The 22,019-nt window shown below is 36.4% G+C and overlaps 1 protein-coding gene across 6 annotated transcripts in view; it reads right to left on the bottom strand.

Annotated features, from left to right (window-relative positions):
• LOC117334222 (multiple C2 and transmembrane domain-containing protein 1-like) overlaps positions 1-22,019 on the bottom strand; it is a 205,417-nt gene that overhangs the window by 18,005 nt on the left and 165,393 nt on the right. For all 6 annotated transcript variants that reach the window (XM_033893711.1, XM_033893714.1, XM_033893712.1 and 3 more), the window contains 7 exons: positions 14,319-14,430; positions 9,259-9,444; positions 8,594-8,724; positions 6,432-6,618; positions 4,885-4,939; positions 901-1,042; positions 443-545 (listed from right to left, as the gene is read on the bottom strand). In XM_033893711.1, coding sequence (XP_033749602.1) covers positions 443-545; positions 901-1,042; positions 4,885-4,939; positions 6,432-6,618; positions 8,594-8,724; positions 9,259-9,444; positions 14,319-14,430 — 916 coding nt within the window. The remainder of the gene's footprint in view (positions 1-442; positions 546-900; positions 1,043-4,884; positions 4,940-6,431; positions 6,619-8,593; positions 8,725-9,258; positions 9,445-14,318; positions 14,431-22,019) is intronic.

Genomic DNA, 22,019 nt, shown 5'->3' with positions numbered 1-22,019 from the left:
CATTGAGAATAGGGATGGTCAGTTCTAGTGGCCATACTGGTAAAACTTACATTGAGAACAGGGATGGTCAGTTCTAGTGGCCATACTGGTAACACTTACATTGAGAACAGGGATGGTCAGTTCTAGTGGCCATATTGGTAACACTTACATTGAGAATAGGGATGGTCAGTTCTAGTGGCCATACTGGTAACACTTACATTGAGAACAGGGATGGTCAGTTCTAGTGGCCATATTGGTAACACTTACATTGAGAACAGGGATGGTCAGTTCTAGTGGCCATACTGGTAACACTTACATTGAGAACAGGGATGGTCAGTTCTAGTGGCCATATTGGTAACACTTACATTGAGAACAGGGATGGTCAGTTCTAGTGGCCATATTGGTAACACTTACATTGAGAACAGGGATGGTCAGTCCTAGTGGCCATACTGGTAAAACTTACATTGAGAATAGGGATGGCCAACTTCCCCAAGAACTCCACTTTTTTGTCCCTGTCCTCATCATACACTGTCACCTCCAACACAGAATGGATGTCCTTCACATTGCTGTAATTATAAGTGTTACAAGGTCATCACACAATACTTTAATGTCAATTTACTTCTTGTTGCTAAGACATAACATTACTATCTCACAACTGTATGAAAGGAGCACACCAATCTTAAATTCAAAACAAAAACTTTACTGTTCTAAATAAAGATCTTTCATATATATCATTCAATTTCGCACATCTCCGTTTCCATCAAATTTTACTTTACTGGTACTGTAATAAAAAAGACATCATTTCATAGATCTTCCCGAGTTCCCTCTGTAACTGACAGTACACAGTTTTGAGAAGGATCTGTGAAGTTCCACTTTATAATCGTAACTGGGATAAAGTGTCAATCAAATCAAATGACTTACAATGTGAAGACCTTGTTCCACTCCGGGTTGAGAGTTTTGTACTCGGTTTGTGTCTGTAGTCGGGCGTTGACTAGTTCTAGCACACAGAACGGATCACTCTTCCCTCCTATGTCAGCAGATGCCAAATTTTGAGCACGGAACACTGAAATCAGATGAAAATCAACAAATCAATATCTATATATGCTGTCTACATTCACACAAACAGAATGCTTCACACTGACCGTAAAAATCTTTAAAAATGTATGTTTTATAAATAGAAAATGTCTGAAACTCATAAATGTCCTCGCTGCAACTTGACACCCCAAAACAAAAAGTTTGGTGAGGATCACATCAGCAGTTCCTGAGATTAGCTAGTTACATTTAATTGGGACGGGGCTGACATGTGTAGCACTATATGCCCCACCCCTGCCCCATTTCATGATGGGGGCATAAAAACATTCTGGTTAAGTACACAATTAAGTGGAATGCCTATAGAAATGATTGCTCTGAAATGAGTCCTAGATGTTGCTGAAGCTGGATTGTGAGGATAAAGAGTCTACTGATCACGTTAGGGCTTATTAACAGTTATACTGTATTCATCCTCAAATAAGACCCCTCCCCTGAGGTAAGGGTTTAGTATTAAAGTATAGGGAGGGCTTAACACGTGTTTTAGAAATAGATGATTTTGCAGAATTAGGATCAAACCTTATTTGTGGATAAATATGGTACGTATCTCTGATAGAAAACTACCAGACTTCCCACTCAAAATGCAGTGATAAAACATTTTGATACTTCATGCATCCTCAACATCTCTTTTAGCAATTTAGCATGAATCTTCTCTTCAGCAAATGAAATAAAAACCTTGTAAGTAAGACATTTATCAGCAGTGTAGTTACCAGAACCTGATCAATAAAAACTTTATAAGTAAGACATTTATCAGCAGTGTAGTTACCAGAACCTGAACAATAAAAACCTTGTAAGTAAGACATTTATCAGCAGTGTAGTTACCAGAACCTGATACATAAAAACCTTGTAAGTAAGACATTTATCAGCAGTGTAGTTACCAGAGCCTGATCCATAAAAACCTTATAAGTAAGACATTTATCAGCAGTGTAGTTACCAGAACCTGATCCATAAAAACCTTGTAAGTAAGACATTTATCAGCAGCGTAGTTACCAGAACCTGATCAATAGAAACCTTGTAAGTAAGACATTTATCAGCAGTGTAGTTACCAGAACCTGATCCATAAAAACCTTATAAGTAAGACATTTATCAGCAGTGTAGTTACCAGAACTTGATCAATAAAAACCTTATAAGTAAGACATTTATCAGCAGTGTAGTTACCAGAACCTGATCAATAGAAACCTTGTAAGTAAGACATTTATCAGCAGTGTAGTTACCAGAACCTGATCCATAGAAACCTTATAAGTAAGACATTTATCAGCAGTGTAGTTACCAGAACCTGATCCATAGAAACCTTATAAGTAAGACATTTATCAGCAGTGTAGTTACCAGAGCCTGATCCATAAAAACCTTATAAGTAAGACTGATCCATAAAAACCTTATAAGTAAGACATTTATCAGCAGCGTAGTTACCAGAACCTGATCCATAAAAACCTTATAAGTAAGACATTTATCAGCAGTGTAGTTACCAGAACCTGATCCATAAAAACTTTATAAGTAAGACATTTATCAGCAGTGTAGTTACCAGAACCTGATCCATAAAAACTTTATAAGTAAGACATTTATCAGCAGTGTAGTTACCAGAACCTGATCCATAAAAACCTTATAAGTAAGACATTTATCAGCAGTGTAGTTACCAGAACCTGATCAATAGAAACCTTGTAAGTAAGACATTTATCAGCAGTGTAGTTACCAGAACCTGATCCATAAAAACCTTATAAGTAAGACATTTATCAGCAGTGTAGTTACCAGAACTTGATCAATAAAAACCTTATAAGTAAGACATTTATCAGCAGTGTAGTTACCAGAACCTGATCCATAGAAACCTTATAAGTAAGACATTTATCAGCAGTGTAGTTACCAGAACCTGATCCATAGAAACCTTATAAGTAAGACATTTATCAGCAGTGTAGTTACCAGAGCCTGATCCATAAAAACCTTATAAGTAAGACTGATCCATAAAAACCTTATAAGTAAGACATTTATCAGCAGCGTAGTTACCAGAACCTGATCCATAAAAACCTTATAAGTAAGACATTTATCAGCAGTGTAGTTACCAGAACCTGATCCATAAAAACTTTATAAGTAAGACATTTATCAGCAGTGTAGTTACCAGAACCTGATCCATAAAAACTTTATAAGTAAGACATTTATCAGCAGTGTAGTTACCAGAACCTGATCCATAAAAACCTTATAAGTAAGACATTTATCAGCAGTGTAGTTACCAGAACCTGATCAATAAAAACTTTATAAGTAAGACATTTATCAGTAGTGTAGTTACCAGAACCTGATCCATAAAAACCTTATAAGTAAGACATTTATCAGCAGTGTAGTTACCAGAACCTGATCAATAAAAACTTTATAAGTAAGACATTTATCAGCAGTGTAGTTACCAGAACCTGATCCATAAAAACCTTATAAGTAAGACATTTATCAGTAGTGTAGTTACCAGAGCCTGATCCATAAAAACCTTATAAGTAAGACATTTATCAGTAGTGTAGTTACCAGAACCTGATCCATAAAAACCTTATAAGTAAGACATTTATCAGCAGTGTAGTTACCAGAACCTGATCCATAAAAACCTTATAAGTAAGACATTTATCAGTAGTGTAGTTACCAGAGCCTGATCCATAAAAACCTTATAAGTAAGACATTTATCAGTAGTGTAGTTACCAGAACCTGATCAATACATGTATACAGACATCTCTAAGGTGGTAGTTTGTGGCACTTTAATTTGTTACCGTTCCTTCACATTTGTAATCTTTAACAAGGATACTAATAAATAATTGAACAGGAAGAAGACTTGTTCTGTGATCCTTCTATAAAAAGCCCACTAACTGGTGTGGAATTGAATACATTAAGAACTGGCTGGCATGAAATGGATTACATTCAAAAATAAACATTGATTTCCGAGAATGTGCTTCATCAGACAAAATCATGATATGGCCAATATTTCCTAACAAGGTTAAAAACCACAAATTGCATTTTGTGATGATCAGCTAGAAAAGTTGTGAATAATTCAACAGACACTGATGATCATCTGACTGCTGTAAGTGCAAAGTGTATAACTTCTGTACATGTATAGCTGTTGTATGTATGTAAATGTAACTGTTGTATGTGTGTAACTGTTGAACTTGTATGTGTGTAACTGTTGTATGTGTGTAACTGCTGTATATATGTGTGTAGCCGTTGTAAGTGTGTACATGTAACTGTTGTATGTGTGTAACTGTCGTATGTGTGTAACTGTTGTGTGTGTAGCTGTTGTAAGTGTGTAACTGTTGTATGTGTGTAGCTGTTGTAAGTGTGTAACTGTTGTGTGTAGCTGTTATAAGTGTGTAGCTGTTGTAAGTGTGTAACTGTTGTATGTGTGTAACTGTTGTATGTGTGTAACTGTTGTAAGTGTGTAACTGTTGTATGTGTGTACCTGTTGTATGTGTGTAACTGTTGTAAGTGTGTAACTGTTGTATGTGTGTAACTGTTGTATGTGTGTAATTGTTGTAAGTGTGTAACTGTTGTATGTGTGTAACTGTTGTGTGTGTAACTGTTGTATGTGTGTAACTGTTGTAAGTGTGTAACTGTTGTAAGTGTGTAACTGTTGTATGTGTGTAACTGTTGTAAGTGTGTAACTGTTGTATGTGTGTAACTGTTGTATGTGTGTAACTGTTGTATGTGTGTAACTGTTGTATGTGTAACTGTTGTATGTGTGTAACTGTTGTATGTGTGTAACTGTTGTAAGTGTGTAACTGTTGTATGTGTGTAACTGTTGTATGTGTGTAACTAAGTTGCTGCCTTGTGGTCTACTACTTGACCCCATTGACTTACCTTTGACTTGAAGCCAACCAATGTCTTTCAAGGTTTTGAAGGAATTTTTCACATTCTGCAAACAAAAAAGAGAAAGTTTATATGTCAGCATGCATAAAGTTCAAAGACCCTAGAGCCTACTATGTCAAATTCATGATGTGAATTCATAACTCGCCTGATTTCAAAATTGCAACAAACTCAATATACACACAATGCAATATTAGCCCTGCATCCCTTTCCGGCAGGGTATTAGAAAGAATATTCTGTAATGAAAATCTGATAGTATAGCATTAACGATCTACCAAACACCTAGGGCCTGTTCATTTGTGCCAACAAATCAGCAAATTTTTTAAATGCAACTTTTCAGCTATAGTTTTTGACAGACCTGCAGATTTCGATTCTGGTGAAGAAAATCTGAAAGCTACAAAAAATCACTATTTCTGTCCTTACCCTATTACTTTTTTTTTTTTTTCTGTGTTTTTAACCTTGCAACTCTGCTTCAACCTGTCAAACCATTATGATCTGCTAGTGATAAACCAAAAAGACCCCAGTTATTGATGTAATTCAGTACTAACAGATGGAGGTCTACTTATCAATATGATGACTTTTCTTTACCACATCAACTCAGTCAAATGTAACAAGGGAGTGCATACCCGTACCTGAAACTACATCAATATCCTTAATCTAGAAGCCAGGAATTATATCAGACTGAATTTAGATATAACTTCAGATCTTTAGATTTAGACTTTTGTGGTTATTGATGTATGCACAGTTGTGTGGTGGAACATCACCATAGAACCCCCCAAACCAATTTTTTTTTTTTTAATTTTGGCTCTCAGGCAAATTTTCTTCAAAAGAGAAAAAAATGAGATGTTGGAGGATTAATTTTATTGCTTTCAGTGAAATTTTTTTCCAACACAAGTTTTAAGAACTCTGTTAAAACGACAGCACACACCTTTTGTTTGTATTATTGTAAGCGCTTTGTGCACTTATTAGGTTGAATACAGTAATTATGGTTTTTGATCCTCAGGTTCAAGATCTGGTTCAGTTTGAGCATATTAAGAAAGCATGTCTTATATAAATATTCATAAACAAATCAATCAAAGTATTGAGAACAATAAAAATGAGTCTCCTTGACCTCTGAACAAAATTTGCTAGTTTCTGGGCTAAAACTCCGAGATGCTGTAAAGATTAAGCTGCTTAAGCATAAATGATGAGTATGTAGTCAATGTAGTCCCCACTATAGGACATTCTGGGTACTACATGGGTACTATATGGGTACTACACGAGTACTACACGGGTACTATATGGGTACTACACGGGTACTACACGGGTACTACATGGGTACTACAGGGGTACTACAGCACCCTCAGACATGTACAAGTGGTGCAGCATTAAAACTTTTCAGTTATGAAAGCCTCAACATATTTCATGAGAGAAGTCTTACTGATTGGTGACACCCTTCTATAAGATAATTCATTAACACCTTTGTTCCTATCGTCTCAGAGAAATGAGAAGTAACACTTGTATATTAGATCAGAAAACATTTGATGAAATTTTAGACTTACATATTTGGCCACGATGTCTTCGCGGTCATTGGGGTTGACTGTGAAGTTGGCAAGGTCCGAGATGGTCTCCGTGCCACATGTCCCGCTAACTGTCAGCAGTATCTTGATGACGCCTGCCCCATCTTCAAGGGCCTGGTCAAACGTATGGGTGACCTCGTGTTTTACCTGAGACAGGTCGATCACCGCTCTGGGGAAGTCAAAAATATTTATAACAAAAAAGAAAAATACTTAATATACATTCTATATAATTACCGTAGGTACAGTAAGCAATGTGAGCTTATAGAATATGAAAACCTGAATAAGGCAGATATTATAAATTAAATCTATCTCGACCAACTTGTAAACAAACTCTGTGAGAAGTAACCCTGTTTACGTAGAAGGAATTCAGACAGCTTCTTTCAACAAATTTTATCATATCATAATTGCGATTTAACATTACCTATGAATAAGTTAATGTACTTGTTACTGTAAATATTTACATTTAACACTCTTTTTCTCTTCAAAAATCAATCTGCTGCATAAAATACACAATATAAGCATTTTTCCTGGCCATATGGATCGAGATGTTTTGTTATTTTGGATTTGTTATTGTCGTCTCCCTTCGAAAACAGTATTATTATTGATTATGTTCAGGCAGGAAGTATCCATACCTTCCCATATATTTTATCAGCCAGAATAAAATAAAGATATTTCACTGAACTATGTAGATATACGGACTCCCGTAATCTGTACTCGTATTGAAGGAGTCACAGACCAGAGTACTACATCAATTAATCCTATCTTATACAAAGATTCAGGGATTATACCATTTCAACAATGTTAAAATCCTCTGTAGCAAAACTGATATATATCTTCTCTTATTCCGTTTGTCTTACTAACACTGAGCTGATCAATATAGCTGTAGTTCGAGTACATAGTAGCTGTACATGTTGTCTCTATGCAAGAGTTAATATCTCTATATGACAGTCAGCTAGTTAATATCTCTATATGGCAGTCAGCCACTTAATATCTCTATATGACAGTCGACCAGTTAATATCTCTATATGACAGTCAGCCAGTTAATATCTCTATATGACAGTCAGCCAGGTAATATCTCTATATGACAGTCAGCCAGTTAATATCTCTATATGACAGTCAGCCAGGTAATATCTCTATATGACAGTCAGCCAGTTAATGTCTCTATATGACAGTCAGCCAGGTAATATCTCTATATGACAGTCAGCCAGTTAATATCTCTATATGACAGTCAGCCAGTTAATATCTCTATATGACAGTCGGCCAGTTAATATCTCTACATGACAGTCGGCCAGTTAATATCTCTACATGACAGTCGGCCATTTAATATCTCTATATGACAGTCAGCCAGTTAATATCTCTATACGACAGTCGGCCAGTTAATATCTCTATATGACAGTCGGCCAGTTAATATCTCTATATGACAGTCGGCCAGTTAATATCTCTATATGACAGTCGGCCAGTTAATATCTCTATATGACAGTCGGCCAGTTAATATCTCTATATGACAGTCGGCCAGTTAATATCTCTATATGACAGTCGGCCAGTTAATATCTCTATATGACAGTCGGCCAGTTAATATCTCTATATGACAGTCGGCCAGTTAATATCTCTATATGACAGTCGGCCAGTTAATATCTCTATATGACAGTCGGCCAGTTAATATCTCTATATGACAGTCAGCCAGTTAATATCTCTATATGACAGTAGGCCAGTTAATATCTCTATATGACAGTCAGCCAGTTAATATCTCTATATGACAGTAGGCCAGTTAATATCTCTATATGACAGTCGGCCAGTTAATATCTCTATATGACAGTCGGCCAGTTAATATCTCTATATGACAGTCAGCCAGTTAATATCTCTATATGACAGTCAGCCAGTTAATATCTCTATATGACATTCAGCCAGTTAATATCTCTATATGACATTCAGCCAGTAAATATCTCTATATGACATTCAGCCAGTTAATATCTCTATATGACAGTCAGCCAGTTAATATCTCTATATGACAGTAGGCCAGTTAATATCTCTATATGACAGTCAGCCGTGTAATATCTCTATATGACAGTCAGCCAGAGTGATCAGCATCATATTGTTAGTTACTTTTCCAGAAGTATAATTCTCCCTATGAAATTGATTTGTACCTGCCCATGAAGTCATCACGCCCGGTGACATCGTGATCGTAGACGGTGATCTCTAGGCTACGGCTTTGGTCATCATACATGCGCAGGTCAAACTGTTCCAACCACGTGGGATTCAGTGTTTTCGTTTTAAACTATTACATAATGAAACAACAATGATAAACTACATGGTAAACATTTATATTTATTACATAATGCGTTTGATTTTCCTGAACTATAAACATAAGGTATATTTTGAACTATTGCACAGCTGGATGATGGACAAAGGGATCCCCATTAATGTCCGCCATGCTTCGCAGGTGACTCAATTAAATTAGATATCCCTTTAAATAGCCAAATTTAAGTCTTTCCTTTAAAATGAAATCACAATATTTTTTACTTGCGAAAATAACCAGCTATACTGTATCTTGGCAGTAGACATTTGTATTCTGAGGAGAAATGATACAACATGTGCAATCTTTAGTCATTAGATTTTCCAGCAACCTTAAGGTTTATTTTACATGTAAAACAAAGTACTTTTTAAACTATTTTAAAAGAATTTTCAATGTTTCTTGAAACAAAACAAAAAATGAAATAATAAAATGTTTAGATGCATGATGTTAGTGCTAATAAACAAGCTAGAATTCCATTCTGGAAGTACAGAAATGTCAAAGTATTGATTTGCCTACCTTACTTTTGTACTTCTCAGCACCTAACCTGAACTTGACATATGGATCACTATAGCCATTATTATCCATAGGCACCAGGTCTCTTCCCTCCACCAACACAATCGTCACAACTCCACACCAGATCTGCATCTTCAGTTTCTTGCTTGAGTCGCCACTTTTCACGGCACCTTTTGTCTTGAATGTCGTCTGCAATGACCAAAAGGTAAAAGTCTTGACGATGGAGAATTACTTGGAAAAGGTTACCATGGAAACCAATCCCTTGGAGACTGCTGAGTAGGTAGTGACTGTCTTCCTCCCACTGCATTTAACTAGATAATGGCTTTGAAATGATATTGGTAATGTGATTCTAAAACAAACTTTCTAAGAAAGAGTGCAAAGACTGGGAAACGGAATATAACTTACTGCTTCTAGCAAACCTAATCTATACAGGGAAGAAGTAGAAATGTTTCTGTCTAGTGACACCTGAGTGTGGTGTGATAAATAGTGTATCAGTGCCAATTACACCAGACATGGAAGCCATGCAGTGACCCACAGCCAAGGCGAGGGATACAGAGCCTTATGATAAACAGGAAGATTTATCATAAACACCCCAGGGATCAGGCAGCCAGGATCAATAACATCATATCTAGGGGAAATACTGTTTAATTGTACAGCTTCTGTCTAGCATTAAAAGTTTCAGAGCTATTTTTTATTTATCTTTATGACTTTCTAATCTGTTTTTGTGTAAAATTAAGTGGTGGAAGACTTGTTTGTAGCTCACTCATTCAGTAGGACATAACAGTTCAATAAAGCTACCATATCTTACTTCTAAGTCCCTTTCCTACACTTAATTTACAGCACGTCAAGGCAGTTTTATTGAGAATTTCCAATCTTATATACTGAGGACTATTAAAGGGACATTTAAGCCTGTAGGTATCATTATCATCATGTAAATGTATTGTGTAGGTGAAAATCTTCATCAGCTCACTAAGTCTTATATTCTTATACTTATACCTAGTCCACCGGCTCTCTACAGACGTAACAGAAAGGTAGTGCATACCCTTAAGTCTAACCCCGAAACTCTACAGACATTACAGAAAGGTAGCATATACCCTTAAGTCTAACCCCGAAACTCTACAGACATTACAGAAAGGTAGTGCATATCCCTTAAGTCTAACCCCGAAACTCTAAAGATATTACAGAAAGGTAGCTTATACCCTTAAGTCTAACCCTGAAACTCTACAGACATTACAAAAAGGTAGCTTATACCCTGAAGTCTAACCCCGAAACTCTACAGACATTACAGAAAGGTAGCTTATACCCTGAAGTCTAACCCCGAAACTCCACAGACATTACAGAAAGGTAGCTTATTCCCTTAAGTCTAACCCCGAAACTCTACAGACATTACAGAAAGGTAGCTTATAGCTTAAGAGTACCAGCCTTGAAGAGGTTGCAATAGCTCAGTCAGTAAAGTATCAGATTATGTAACTGTAAATCTAAGGTGACTGTTCAATGCCTACCCAGAGTGGATCGATCAGGCATTTCTCCAGCAACTACAAGGAGTGTAGTAGTCACCAGCTACTACAAAGAGAGTCTGCATCAAAATGACCATGCCTGTTCATGGTGTGATAAACCAAACAAATAAACTAACCTTGAAAATATTGATGGTAACAGGTCTCTGAAATATGCCATTGTTTATGTCCTCAAGGTGAAGAATCGTCACGCCTTATAACCTCATAAACAATAGCTATCTATTCTAGCAACATCATGAGGTATAGCACTCCAGACATTAACAATTTAGAAAATGAAGATATTGGTTTTCACTTCAAGATGATTATTTACATGAGAAAAGGGGAACAAATAGTGTTGATTAAATGTTTTTTCCTTTTTTTTCATCTCAAACATTTGTCATGATTTCTCTTTTGTCATTTATATAATGATACAAAGAAAGAATAATTGAACAGAAGGCCAAATGTTATTAGATATTTTGTTCATTCTAATGATTTTTTTTAATTGAGCTACGATTAATGAGGTGGTGCTGCAATATTAAAGGGCGATTCCAAGATGTATAATTTCATTCACAATCACTAGAATTATTCCAAACTTTTGTTACCCATGCATGCAGTTGAGCTTTGCTAGTTTGTATTGATTAACCAATGGCATCAAGTGAATTGAAAGCAAAATCCAAAAGGAAAAGTCTAACCCCTCATTTTTGTGACCAAAATATAACCCGTTCTCTAATCACACACCTACAAACTGTCCACAGCCGCCACTAACACTGACCGCGACTGACCACGCCACTAACACTGACCGCCCTGATGCATAGGGATGAGAAATCAATATTATTGGACTCTTGACTGTGTCACTCCAGGATCAACTTAACATTCCTTCTGGGTTTACTTTGATTCAGTCAAGAGCTCATGTGCATGGCTAATGTAGATTTCAAGTAATCTTTAAAGTAATTATTTCAAACTCTGGCAGAATGCTGTACTCATGCAGGCACTTACCTACAGAAGACCAAAGATTTTGATGGTTTATGTATAAGTCTATCAAGATGACAACCGGATTAGAAGATAAACAAGATGATCAACCCACAATATGAAGCTACAGTACAGAATGACCACAGGATTTGTAGGTTCACATACTAGTTGATCAGTGACCTACAGGAAATGACCTTAAGGTTTCCTAAAGTGTCACTACAGCCACATATAAGCTAGACATGCCGTATTATAAGTAATGGTTATATACTTCCATGATAATGACCACAGGCGATATCGTTATTGCTGAGTTAATGACCACAGGCAATGGTTTCACACAGACTACACATGACCTGTATAAAGTACAGGTGCCATCAAGTTTATCTAATTCCAATCTTGAAACACATTTAACCTTCAAGGCAAATTCAGAATAAACACTATATGTAGATACAATACTATATTCTATAAATGAACTTTTCCTTTACACAATTACTGTAATGAGACTAAAACATTTGGTGGGTTTTCTGGTGAGATTTGTCATTTTTTGAAATATATTTTATTATTTTTGAAGAACTTTACATCATATTCATAAACAATATTATGGTATATATACACACAGCACGACATTAATGATTGTATAGGAGTAACATTAAGTTTGTAATGGTTGAGAAAATGCAATGTAATCCGGAATCAATATTTTACAGCTAATATTCATACGGAAACATGCATCACACTGCAGGTTTCCCTTAAAGTACATAGAATGCATTACACCAAGCTTAATTAACACCTTATTTGGAAGATACGGGAGAAATGTTCCCAGGAACCTGTGTATGTTCACATGGTATTATCCACCATGGTGATATTATCTCCTTCCAATGTCAGATATGAAGCTTTAAAAAGTGACATCTTTACAATAGTGGAACATAAATCTATAAGACCTTCACGTTTTATCAGTGCAAAGCTATACATCAATTTTTCTATTTCTATCCGAATCCGAGGCATTAATCTATAACTCCGTTATCATACTCGAAGTAAAGCACTACCTTCATAATAGGCCTACAGTTAAAATGGTATTGGTGTATATTAATTGGTTTATTAAATACTGCTAAAGTGTTCTTCAAAAATTCATATTTTTATGGTTAAGTATTACATTATCATTGTGTGAATAAAAACCAATTATGTAGAGACTTCCTGAAATAATGTACAGACAAATGGTTTTTATGTATGGATCGATGCATGATGTACCATTAGGGATATTACATCCATACATTACTGTATACCTCCTCTACTGATGTAATGATGTAATGATGTACCATTAGGGACAATTACATCCATACATTACTGTATACTTCCTCTACTGATGTAATGATGTACCATTAGGGACAATTACATCCATACATTACTATATACTTCCTCTACTGATGTAATGATGTACCATTAGGGACAATTACATCCATACATTACTATATACTTCCTCTACTGATGTAATGATGTACCATTAGGGACAATTACATCCATACATTACTGTATACCTCCTCTACTGATGTAATGATGTAATGATGTACCATTAGGGACAATTACATCCATACATTACTGTATACTTCCTCTACTGATGTAATGATGTAATAATGTACCATTAGGGACAATTACATCCATACATTACTGTATACCTCCTCTACTGATGTAATGATGTACCATTAGGGACAATTACATCCATACATTACTGTATACCTCCCCTACTGATGTAATGATGTAATGATGTACCATTAGGGACAATTACATCCATACATTACTGTATACCTCCCCTACTGATGTAATGATGTAATGATGTACCATTAGGGACATTACATCCATACATTACTGTATACCTCCTCTACTGATGTAATGATGTACCATTAGGGACAATTACATCCATACATTACTGTATACTTCCTCTACTGATGTAATAATGTACCATTAGGGACATTACATCCATACATCACTGTATACCTCCCCTACTGATGTAATGATGTAATGATGTACCATTAGGGACATTACATCCATACATTACTGTATACCTCCTCTACTGATGTAATGATGTACCATTAGGGACAATTACATCCATACATTACTGTATACCTCCTCTACTGATGTAATGATGTACCATTAGGGACATTACATCCATACATTACTGTATACTTCCTCTACTGATGTAATGATGTAATGATGTACCATTAGGGACAATTACATCCATACATTACTGTATACCTCCCCTACTGATGTAATGATGTACCATTTGGGACATTACATCCATACATTACTGTATACTTCCTCTACTGATGTAATGATGTACCATTAGGGACAATTACATCCATACATTACTGTATACCTCCTCTACTGATGTAATCGTAATATAAAATATAAAGAATGTAAGACCACTAGGTAATATACAAACTCATCCATTTGGTCTTAAGGGAGATAACTCTAATCTATAGATATAATTTGTATAGTTTACACCTTTCCTGTTGAGCAGCTACAGTCATATAACTATAATGACAGGAAAAGGCAGCACCTTAAATATATATACGGTAACAAAGAAACTCCCTGGTGGTTTCATTAGCTTACCGTTTCCTTTTCTTGGATTGTCTTTGGCACCAGTGTACACTGTAACAGGAGATAGCCCATGTAGTCTTCATTCTTACCACCATCTGCTAGATTTAGCTTCAGATCTGTCGCCCTGAAACAATATGATCCAATATTAATGCTATCAAACAATTGTGCAGTAAAATAATGTTTGATATCCATGTATATCTGTAAGTGATTACAGAAATACACAGCATCAAGTTTTTTAAGAAACAAGAGATCCCAGAGGGATCTTGGCGCCCACCATTGAATGTTCTTCATAGGTTCCATGTCAGATTGATCTTTTCTCTACTTTTCTCTTCTTCTAAGTCTTACTAATCTGTGTAAATTCAGAAGAAACCTCTAGTACTTTTCAAACAAGGGAAACCTATATACAAAATTTAAGATTTAGGCACCAAGGGGAACCTATATATGGAATTTGAGAAAGATTCCTTCATTACTTTCTGAGAAATAGCGATAACAAACTTCAATTGTCAAAATCCAAGATGGCTGCCTGTCGGCCATGTTATTTTCTCAAAATGCAATATGCATAACAAGGCACATGGGGGAACCTACATATGAAATTTCAGGAAGATCCCTTCATTAGTTTCTTAGAAACAGCGATAACCAGTTTCAATTTTCGAAATCCAAGATGGCTGCCTGTCGGCCATGTTGTTTTCTGATTAGTCTCAAAATACAATATGCATAACTAGGCACCAAGGGGAACCTACATATGAAATTTCAGGAAGATCCCTTCATTAGTTTCTTAGAAATAGCGATAACCAGTTTCAATTTTCGAAATCCAAGATGATTGCCTGTCGGCCATGTTGTTTTCTGATTAGTCTCAAAATGCAATATGCATAACTAGGCACCAAGGGGAACCTACATATGGCATATGAAATTTCAGGAAGATCCCTTCAGTGCTTTCTGAGAATTAGCGATAACAAACTTCAATTGTCAAAATCCAAGATGGCTGCCTGATGGCCATGTTGTTTTCTGATTGGTCTCAAAATGCAATATGCATAACTAGGCACCAAGGGGAACCTACATATGACATTGGAGAAAGATCCCTTCAGTACTTTCTCAGAAATAGCGATAACAAACTTTAATGGTCAAAATCCAAGATGGCTGCCTGTCGGCCATGTTGTTTTCCGATCGGTCCCAAAATGCAATATGCATAACTAAGCACCAAGGGGAACCTACATATGAAATTTGAGAAAGATCCCTTCAGTACTTTCTCAGAAATAGCGATAACAAACTTCAATGGTCAAAATCCAAGATGGCTGCCTGTCGGCCATGTTGTTTTCCGATCGGTCCCAAAATGCAATATGCATAACTAGGCACCAAGGGGAACCTACAGATGAAATTTGAGAAAGATCCCTTCAGTACTTTCTGAGGATTAGCGATAACAAGAATTGTTTACGGACGGACGGACGGACGGACGACGGACCACGGACGCAGGGCGATTTGAATAGCCCACCATCTGATGATGGTGGGCTAAAAATTACCCTCCATATCCAAAAATATTACTGAAGAAAGGGTCATTAGCTCAATCTTACAGCATGAGACACTATGCAAGACTCCTCAATCTCATTGCTGTCCGCTCATTAAAAAATATGACAATTATAGGGTACCGACATTGTGATGAATTGTCCACAAAGGGCCATAACTCCATGTTTAGTAGGCATGATATCTGATTTTAGCATGTGATACTTTTATATCCCATGAGGTATTCGCATACAAAATTGTAAATGTTTGTGTATACAAGATATGACCCAGATATAAAGATTAAAAAAGAACAAAGGGCCATAACTCCATTAAATATGACCAGCCAATCATCCATAAGACAATTGGGCAATTTTCAGAGGAAACAGTCCACTAAAAAATCAGAAAAAGTGGTAAATACCGACATGCAAATAAATCATTGCCAGTGGTTATCTGTGAAAGCAGCATTCCTAAACTGTAGGAAATCCCCTACACAGAGCTTATCTACAAGAGTTTACATGAGACATGCAACATTCTGTAAAACCTACAATAAATCACAGCCTACAGTCATATCAACAATTAATTTGCAGAAACAGAACTCACAATTCCATCTAACTTTCATCCCCAGTCAATACATGACATAGACAAATGATAAGTGTGAGGAACAAAGGGTATAACAAAAATAAGTGTCTGAAAGTATTGATTTGTGGCAGATTCTGGACAATCCTTACATGACTAGAACAATCCTTACAGGACTAGAACAATCCTTACAGGACTAGAACAATCCTTACAGGACTAGAACAATCCTTACAGGGTTAGAACAATCCTTACAGGACTAGAACAATACTTACAGGACTAGAACAATCCTTACAGGACTAGAACAATCCTGCAGGGTTTTCAATAAAAATATTTGTAAAAGGCTACAAATGAATAGTAACAGGCCATATGCTGGCGTAGCCAGCATCCCGCGACGCCTGCGTCGCGGTGGGGGGTGGGTTTGGGAGGGGGGCAGTGGCCCCCTTTCCATATGGGGGGGGGTTTGGGGGGGTTTACCCCCCCCCTGGATTTTTTTTGAAATCTATGTGCTTGTAGGTGTATTCTGAAGCATTCTGAGCACACTATTATTCTGAACCAGGTTTTCAATAACTGTAACGTATAACAGAAGTTGAGAATGGGCAGCCAATTTGTTAGTGTATAGTTTTTCCTTTAGTTTCCTGAAGTTAGTAAACCAGAGCAACAAACTAACTCTTGAGTTATTTACTATGATTTAGTGTCTCAGCACTTTGAACTATGCCTTAAACAAGAAATAATTGAAACGGTTATGGTTTCTATTTTTTACTTTCAATTTCAAAGTTTCAAGTTCAAGTTCAAGGTTTTAATTGAGTAATTCTGAGGCCAGCAGCCCATAATACATTTTGTACAGTACAATTGTGTTACATCTGTATACAACATATTTAGACAAAAGTTGAGTACATGTATATTTCACTCTTTGTGTAAAAAAGGCTCAAAAATAATTTACATCATCTATTTATCCATACATAATGAAATCCAAATTTATATAATAAATTTCTTATATGTGTATGTGTAGCCCATGTCACTCTACCTATGTAGTTTTACCAACATCAAAATGATTTCATAACATTTCTTTGGATATCTTGAGGAGTCCATTTCAGAATTTTAAACCAATATTTTAAACATCTTTTATAATAAAGAAAACATACAGGAAATATTCCCACTCCTACAGCCAGATTACATGTTGACTATTTAACTTTCAATAATCTTTTTACAAATTGTGTTATGTGAGGTACATGTATAACCATATTTAAGAAGATACCACATCAATTCTTTCATCATTGAAAAACCATTTTTCACTTTGCCTCAGGTAACCCACCTTTTCTGAAAACTATTACTTTTTGTTTTGAAAGATTCACATTTTATTTTAGAATTTAACGAATTAATGATTTACTATTTCAAAAATTGCAACACCAATTGAACAATTCTGAAGAAGGTAAGTAGCTCAAGTCAGTTTTGATTGATACATTGCTTTCAGTGTCTGAGCCTGTTGATATCTCTGAAAAGGTAACTCCATTGTTACAACAAGCTTTTGACTGGCACGGAGTCCATGCCGAGTCAAAGAACGACCCTAATATTTGCAGCAATCGTCATCACTGACATCCTCGCCAGAATCATCTATGTAATCGCAAGGCCTGTCAACAAACAACCTCTTCATGGCTGTCTTGACCTGATCAGCTGTGTAGACAGCTGCATCTGTCTGCACACCCATGTCTTGGACTGACGTTCCAACTGCCGTAGGTGGTATTGCAGTGGAGGTGGAGCATCTAGCTGACGGTTGAGGAAGGCTTTGGCAGATCTTAATTTAATGACAATTTTGGTGAAAATATGGAGACTCTAAAAAGTAGGGGGTGGGGTTGACAGGTAGATGTAATATTAATTTGTTATTTAGTAAAATAGTCAACAACAACAAATATATTTATTTTCAACACAGTTTATTTAATTTCTGCATGTGACATTGGACAGATTTTCTTAAGAACAAAATGATATAAAACCTGAACATCTGTTGGTTCAGTACACTGGATCGACTAAAAAGCACGTCGGCGAGTTGTCGTCAATAACTACGAGTTATCTCCCTTCATACACGACCTTGCATAATTATCATAATTTATGCCAGAAATTTGAGACTACGTAGCTCAACAGCACACTTGACATTGCCTTATCGATTTCTGTCAGCTTTTAAATATGACATTTTGAAGTATTAACAATAAATTGGTGTATGATGCATCACTTGACACAACTAGCATCATTTGAAACTAGAATAGGCCTATCACTGACACTGTATGCCTTACGACTTTGAGTTTGACCGACAACTCGCCTCGTGATCAGAATTGAATAGACCGGAAGCATCACAGTCGCTATAACTTGAATTGGTGCATGCATATATGCAATGTTGAGTTCAAATCACCTGTTCCTGATTCCCTGTTGGAACGGGCGAAGAAGTCTGAAATTTTCATTTTTTTCCTGGGCCTTGACGATTCCATTTTTTGCCGCGATCAATCTGTGTCAATTGGACGTTTTTTTTCAAATGGGTTTTAAAACCGTCCTTTCAAACGCAGTGACGATCTTGCGCTTGCGATACTACGTGTGATCTTGATATTAAAATGAAAGTAGAAAAACGGGGCACAAGTAGGCACGTTCTGATCATCTCTGGACGACTGGTAAACTAACTATTTTTGTTTTGTCGTTATCATTAAATCCACATGTATCTGAGGATTATGATAATATGTTTTTAGACATTTTTTAAAAAGTGAATTAAGTCATTTGAACCGGCCAAAACACCATTATAACCGGTCAATTTGGCCGGCGGCCGGTTCTAAATGAAAACCCTGAATCCTTACTGGACTAGAACAATCCTTACAGGGCTAGAACAATCCTTATAGGGTTAGAACAATCCTTACAGGACTAGAACAATCCTTACAGGACTAAAACAATCCTTACACAACTAGAACAATCCTTACAGGACTAGAACAATCCTTACAGGGCTAGAACAATCCTAACAGGACTAGAACAATCCTTACAGGACTAGAACAATCCTTACATGACTAGAACAATCCTTACAGGGTTAGAATAATCCTTACAGGACTAAAACAATCCTTACACAACTAGAACAATCCTTACACAACTAGAACAATCCTTACAGGGCTAAAACAATCCTTACACAACTAGAACAATCCTTACACAACTAGAACAATCCTTACACAACTAGAACAATCCTTACAGGACTAAAACAATCCTTACACAACTAGAACAATCCTTACACAACTAGAACAATCCTTACAGGACTAAAACAATCCTTACACAACTAGAACAATCCTTACACAACTAGAACAATCCTTACAGGGCTAGAACAATCCTTATAGGACTAGAACAATCCTTACAGAACTAAAACAATCCTTACAGAACTAAAACAATCTTTACAGGACTAGAACAATCCTTACAGGGTTAGAACAATCCTTACAGGACTAAAACAATCCTTACAGGACTAGAACAATCCTTACAGAACAAGAACAATCCTTACAGGGCTAGAACAATCCTAACAGGACTAGAACAATCCTTACACAACTAGAACAATCCTTACACAACTAGAACAATCCTTACAGGACTAGAACAATCCTTACAGGGCTAGAACAATCCTTACAGGGTTAGAACAATCCTTACAGAACTAAAACAATCTTTACAGGACTAGAACAATCCTAACAGGACTAGAACAATCCTTACACAACTAGAACAATCCTTACAGGACTAGAACAATCCTTACACAACTAGAACAATCCTTACAGGACTAGAACAATCCTTACATGACTAGAACAATCCTTACAGGACTACAACAATCCTTACAGAACAAGAACAATCCTTACAGGACTAGAACAATCCTTACAGGACTAAAACAATCCTTACAGGACTAGAACAATCCTAACAGGACTAGAACAATCCTTACAGGACTAAAACAATCCTAACAGAACTAGAACAATCCTTACAGGACTAGAACAATCCTTACATGACTAGAACAATCCTTACAGGACTACAACAATCCTTACAGAACAAGAACAATCCTTACAGGACTAGAACAATCCTTACAGGACTAGAACAATCCTTACAGGACTAGAACAATCCTAACAGGACTAGAACAATCCTTACAGGACTAGAACAATCCTTACACAACTAGAACAATCCTTACAGGACTAGAACAATCCTTACAGGACTAGAACAATCCTTACATGACTAAAACAATCCTTACAGGACTAGAACAATCCTTATATTATAGGACTAGAACAATCCTTATAGGACTAGAACAATCCTTGCAGGACTAGAACAATCCTTACAGAACTAGAACAATCCTAACAGAACAAGAACAATCCTTACAGGACTAGAACAATCCTTACAGAACTAGAACAATCCTTATAGGACTAGAACAATCCTTACAGGACTAGAACAATCCTTATAGGACTAGAACAATCCTTATAGGACTAGAACAATCCTTATAGGACTAGAACAATCCTTATAGGACTAGAACAATCCTAACAGGACTAGAACAATCCTAACAGGACTAGAACAATCCTAACAGGACTAGAACAATCCTAACAGGACTATAACAATCCTTACAGGACTAGAACAATCCTTACAGGACTAAAACAATCCTTATATGTCTAGAACAATCCTAACAGGACTAGAACAATCCTTACAGAACAAGAACAATCCTTACAGGACTAGAACAATCCTTACAGAACTAGAACAATCCTTATAGGACTAGAACAATCCTTACAGGACTAGAACAATCCTAACAGGACTAGAACAATCCTAACAGGACTAGAACAATCCTAACAGGACTAAAACAATCCTAACAGGACTAAAACAATCCTTACAGAACAAGAACAATCCTTACAGGACTAGAACAATCCTTACAGAACTAGAACAATCCTTATAGGACTAGAACAATCCTTACAGGACTAGAACAATCCTAACAGGACTAGAACAATCCTAACAGGACTAGAACAATCCTAACAGGACTAAAACAATCCTAACAGGACTAGAACAATCCTTACAGGACTAAAACAATCCTTACAGGACTAAAACAATCCTTACAGGACTAGAACAATCCTTACAGAACAAGAACAATCCTTACAGGGCTAGAACAATCCTTACAGGGTTAGAACAATCCTTACAGGGTTAGAACAATCCTTACACAACTAGAACAATCCTAACAGGACTAGAACAATCCTTACATGACTAGAACAATCCTTACAGGACTAGAACAATCCTAACAGGACTAGAACAATCCTTACACAACTAGAACAATCCTTACACAACTAGAACAATCCTAACAGGACTAGAACAATCCTTACACAACTAGAACAATCCTTACATGACTAGAACAATCCTTACAGGACTAGAACAATCCTAACAGGACTAGAACAATCCTTACACAACTAGAACAATCCTTACATGACTAGAACAATCCTTACAGGACTAGAACAATCCTAACAGGACTAGAACAATCCTTACATGACTAGAACAATCCTTACAGGACTAGAACAATCCTAACAGGACTAGAACAATCCTTACACAACTAGAACAATCCTTACAGGGTTAAAACAATCCTTACACAACTAGAACAATCCTTACAGGACTAGAACAATCCTTACA

This window comes from Pecten maximus, chromosome 9 (assembly GCF_902652985.1).
Source record: "Pecten maximus chromosome 9, xPecMax1.1, whole genome shotgun sequence".
NCBI lineage: Eukaryota > Metazoa > Mollusca > Bivalvia > Pectinida > Pectinidae > Pecten > Pecten maximus.
This window is presented reverse-complemented; position numbering and strand designations above follow the sequence as displayed.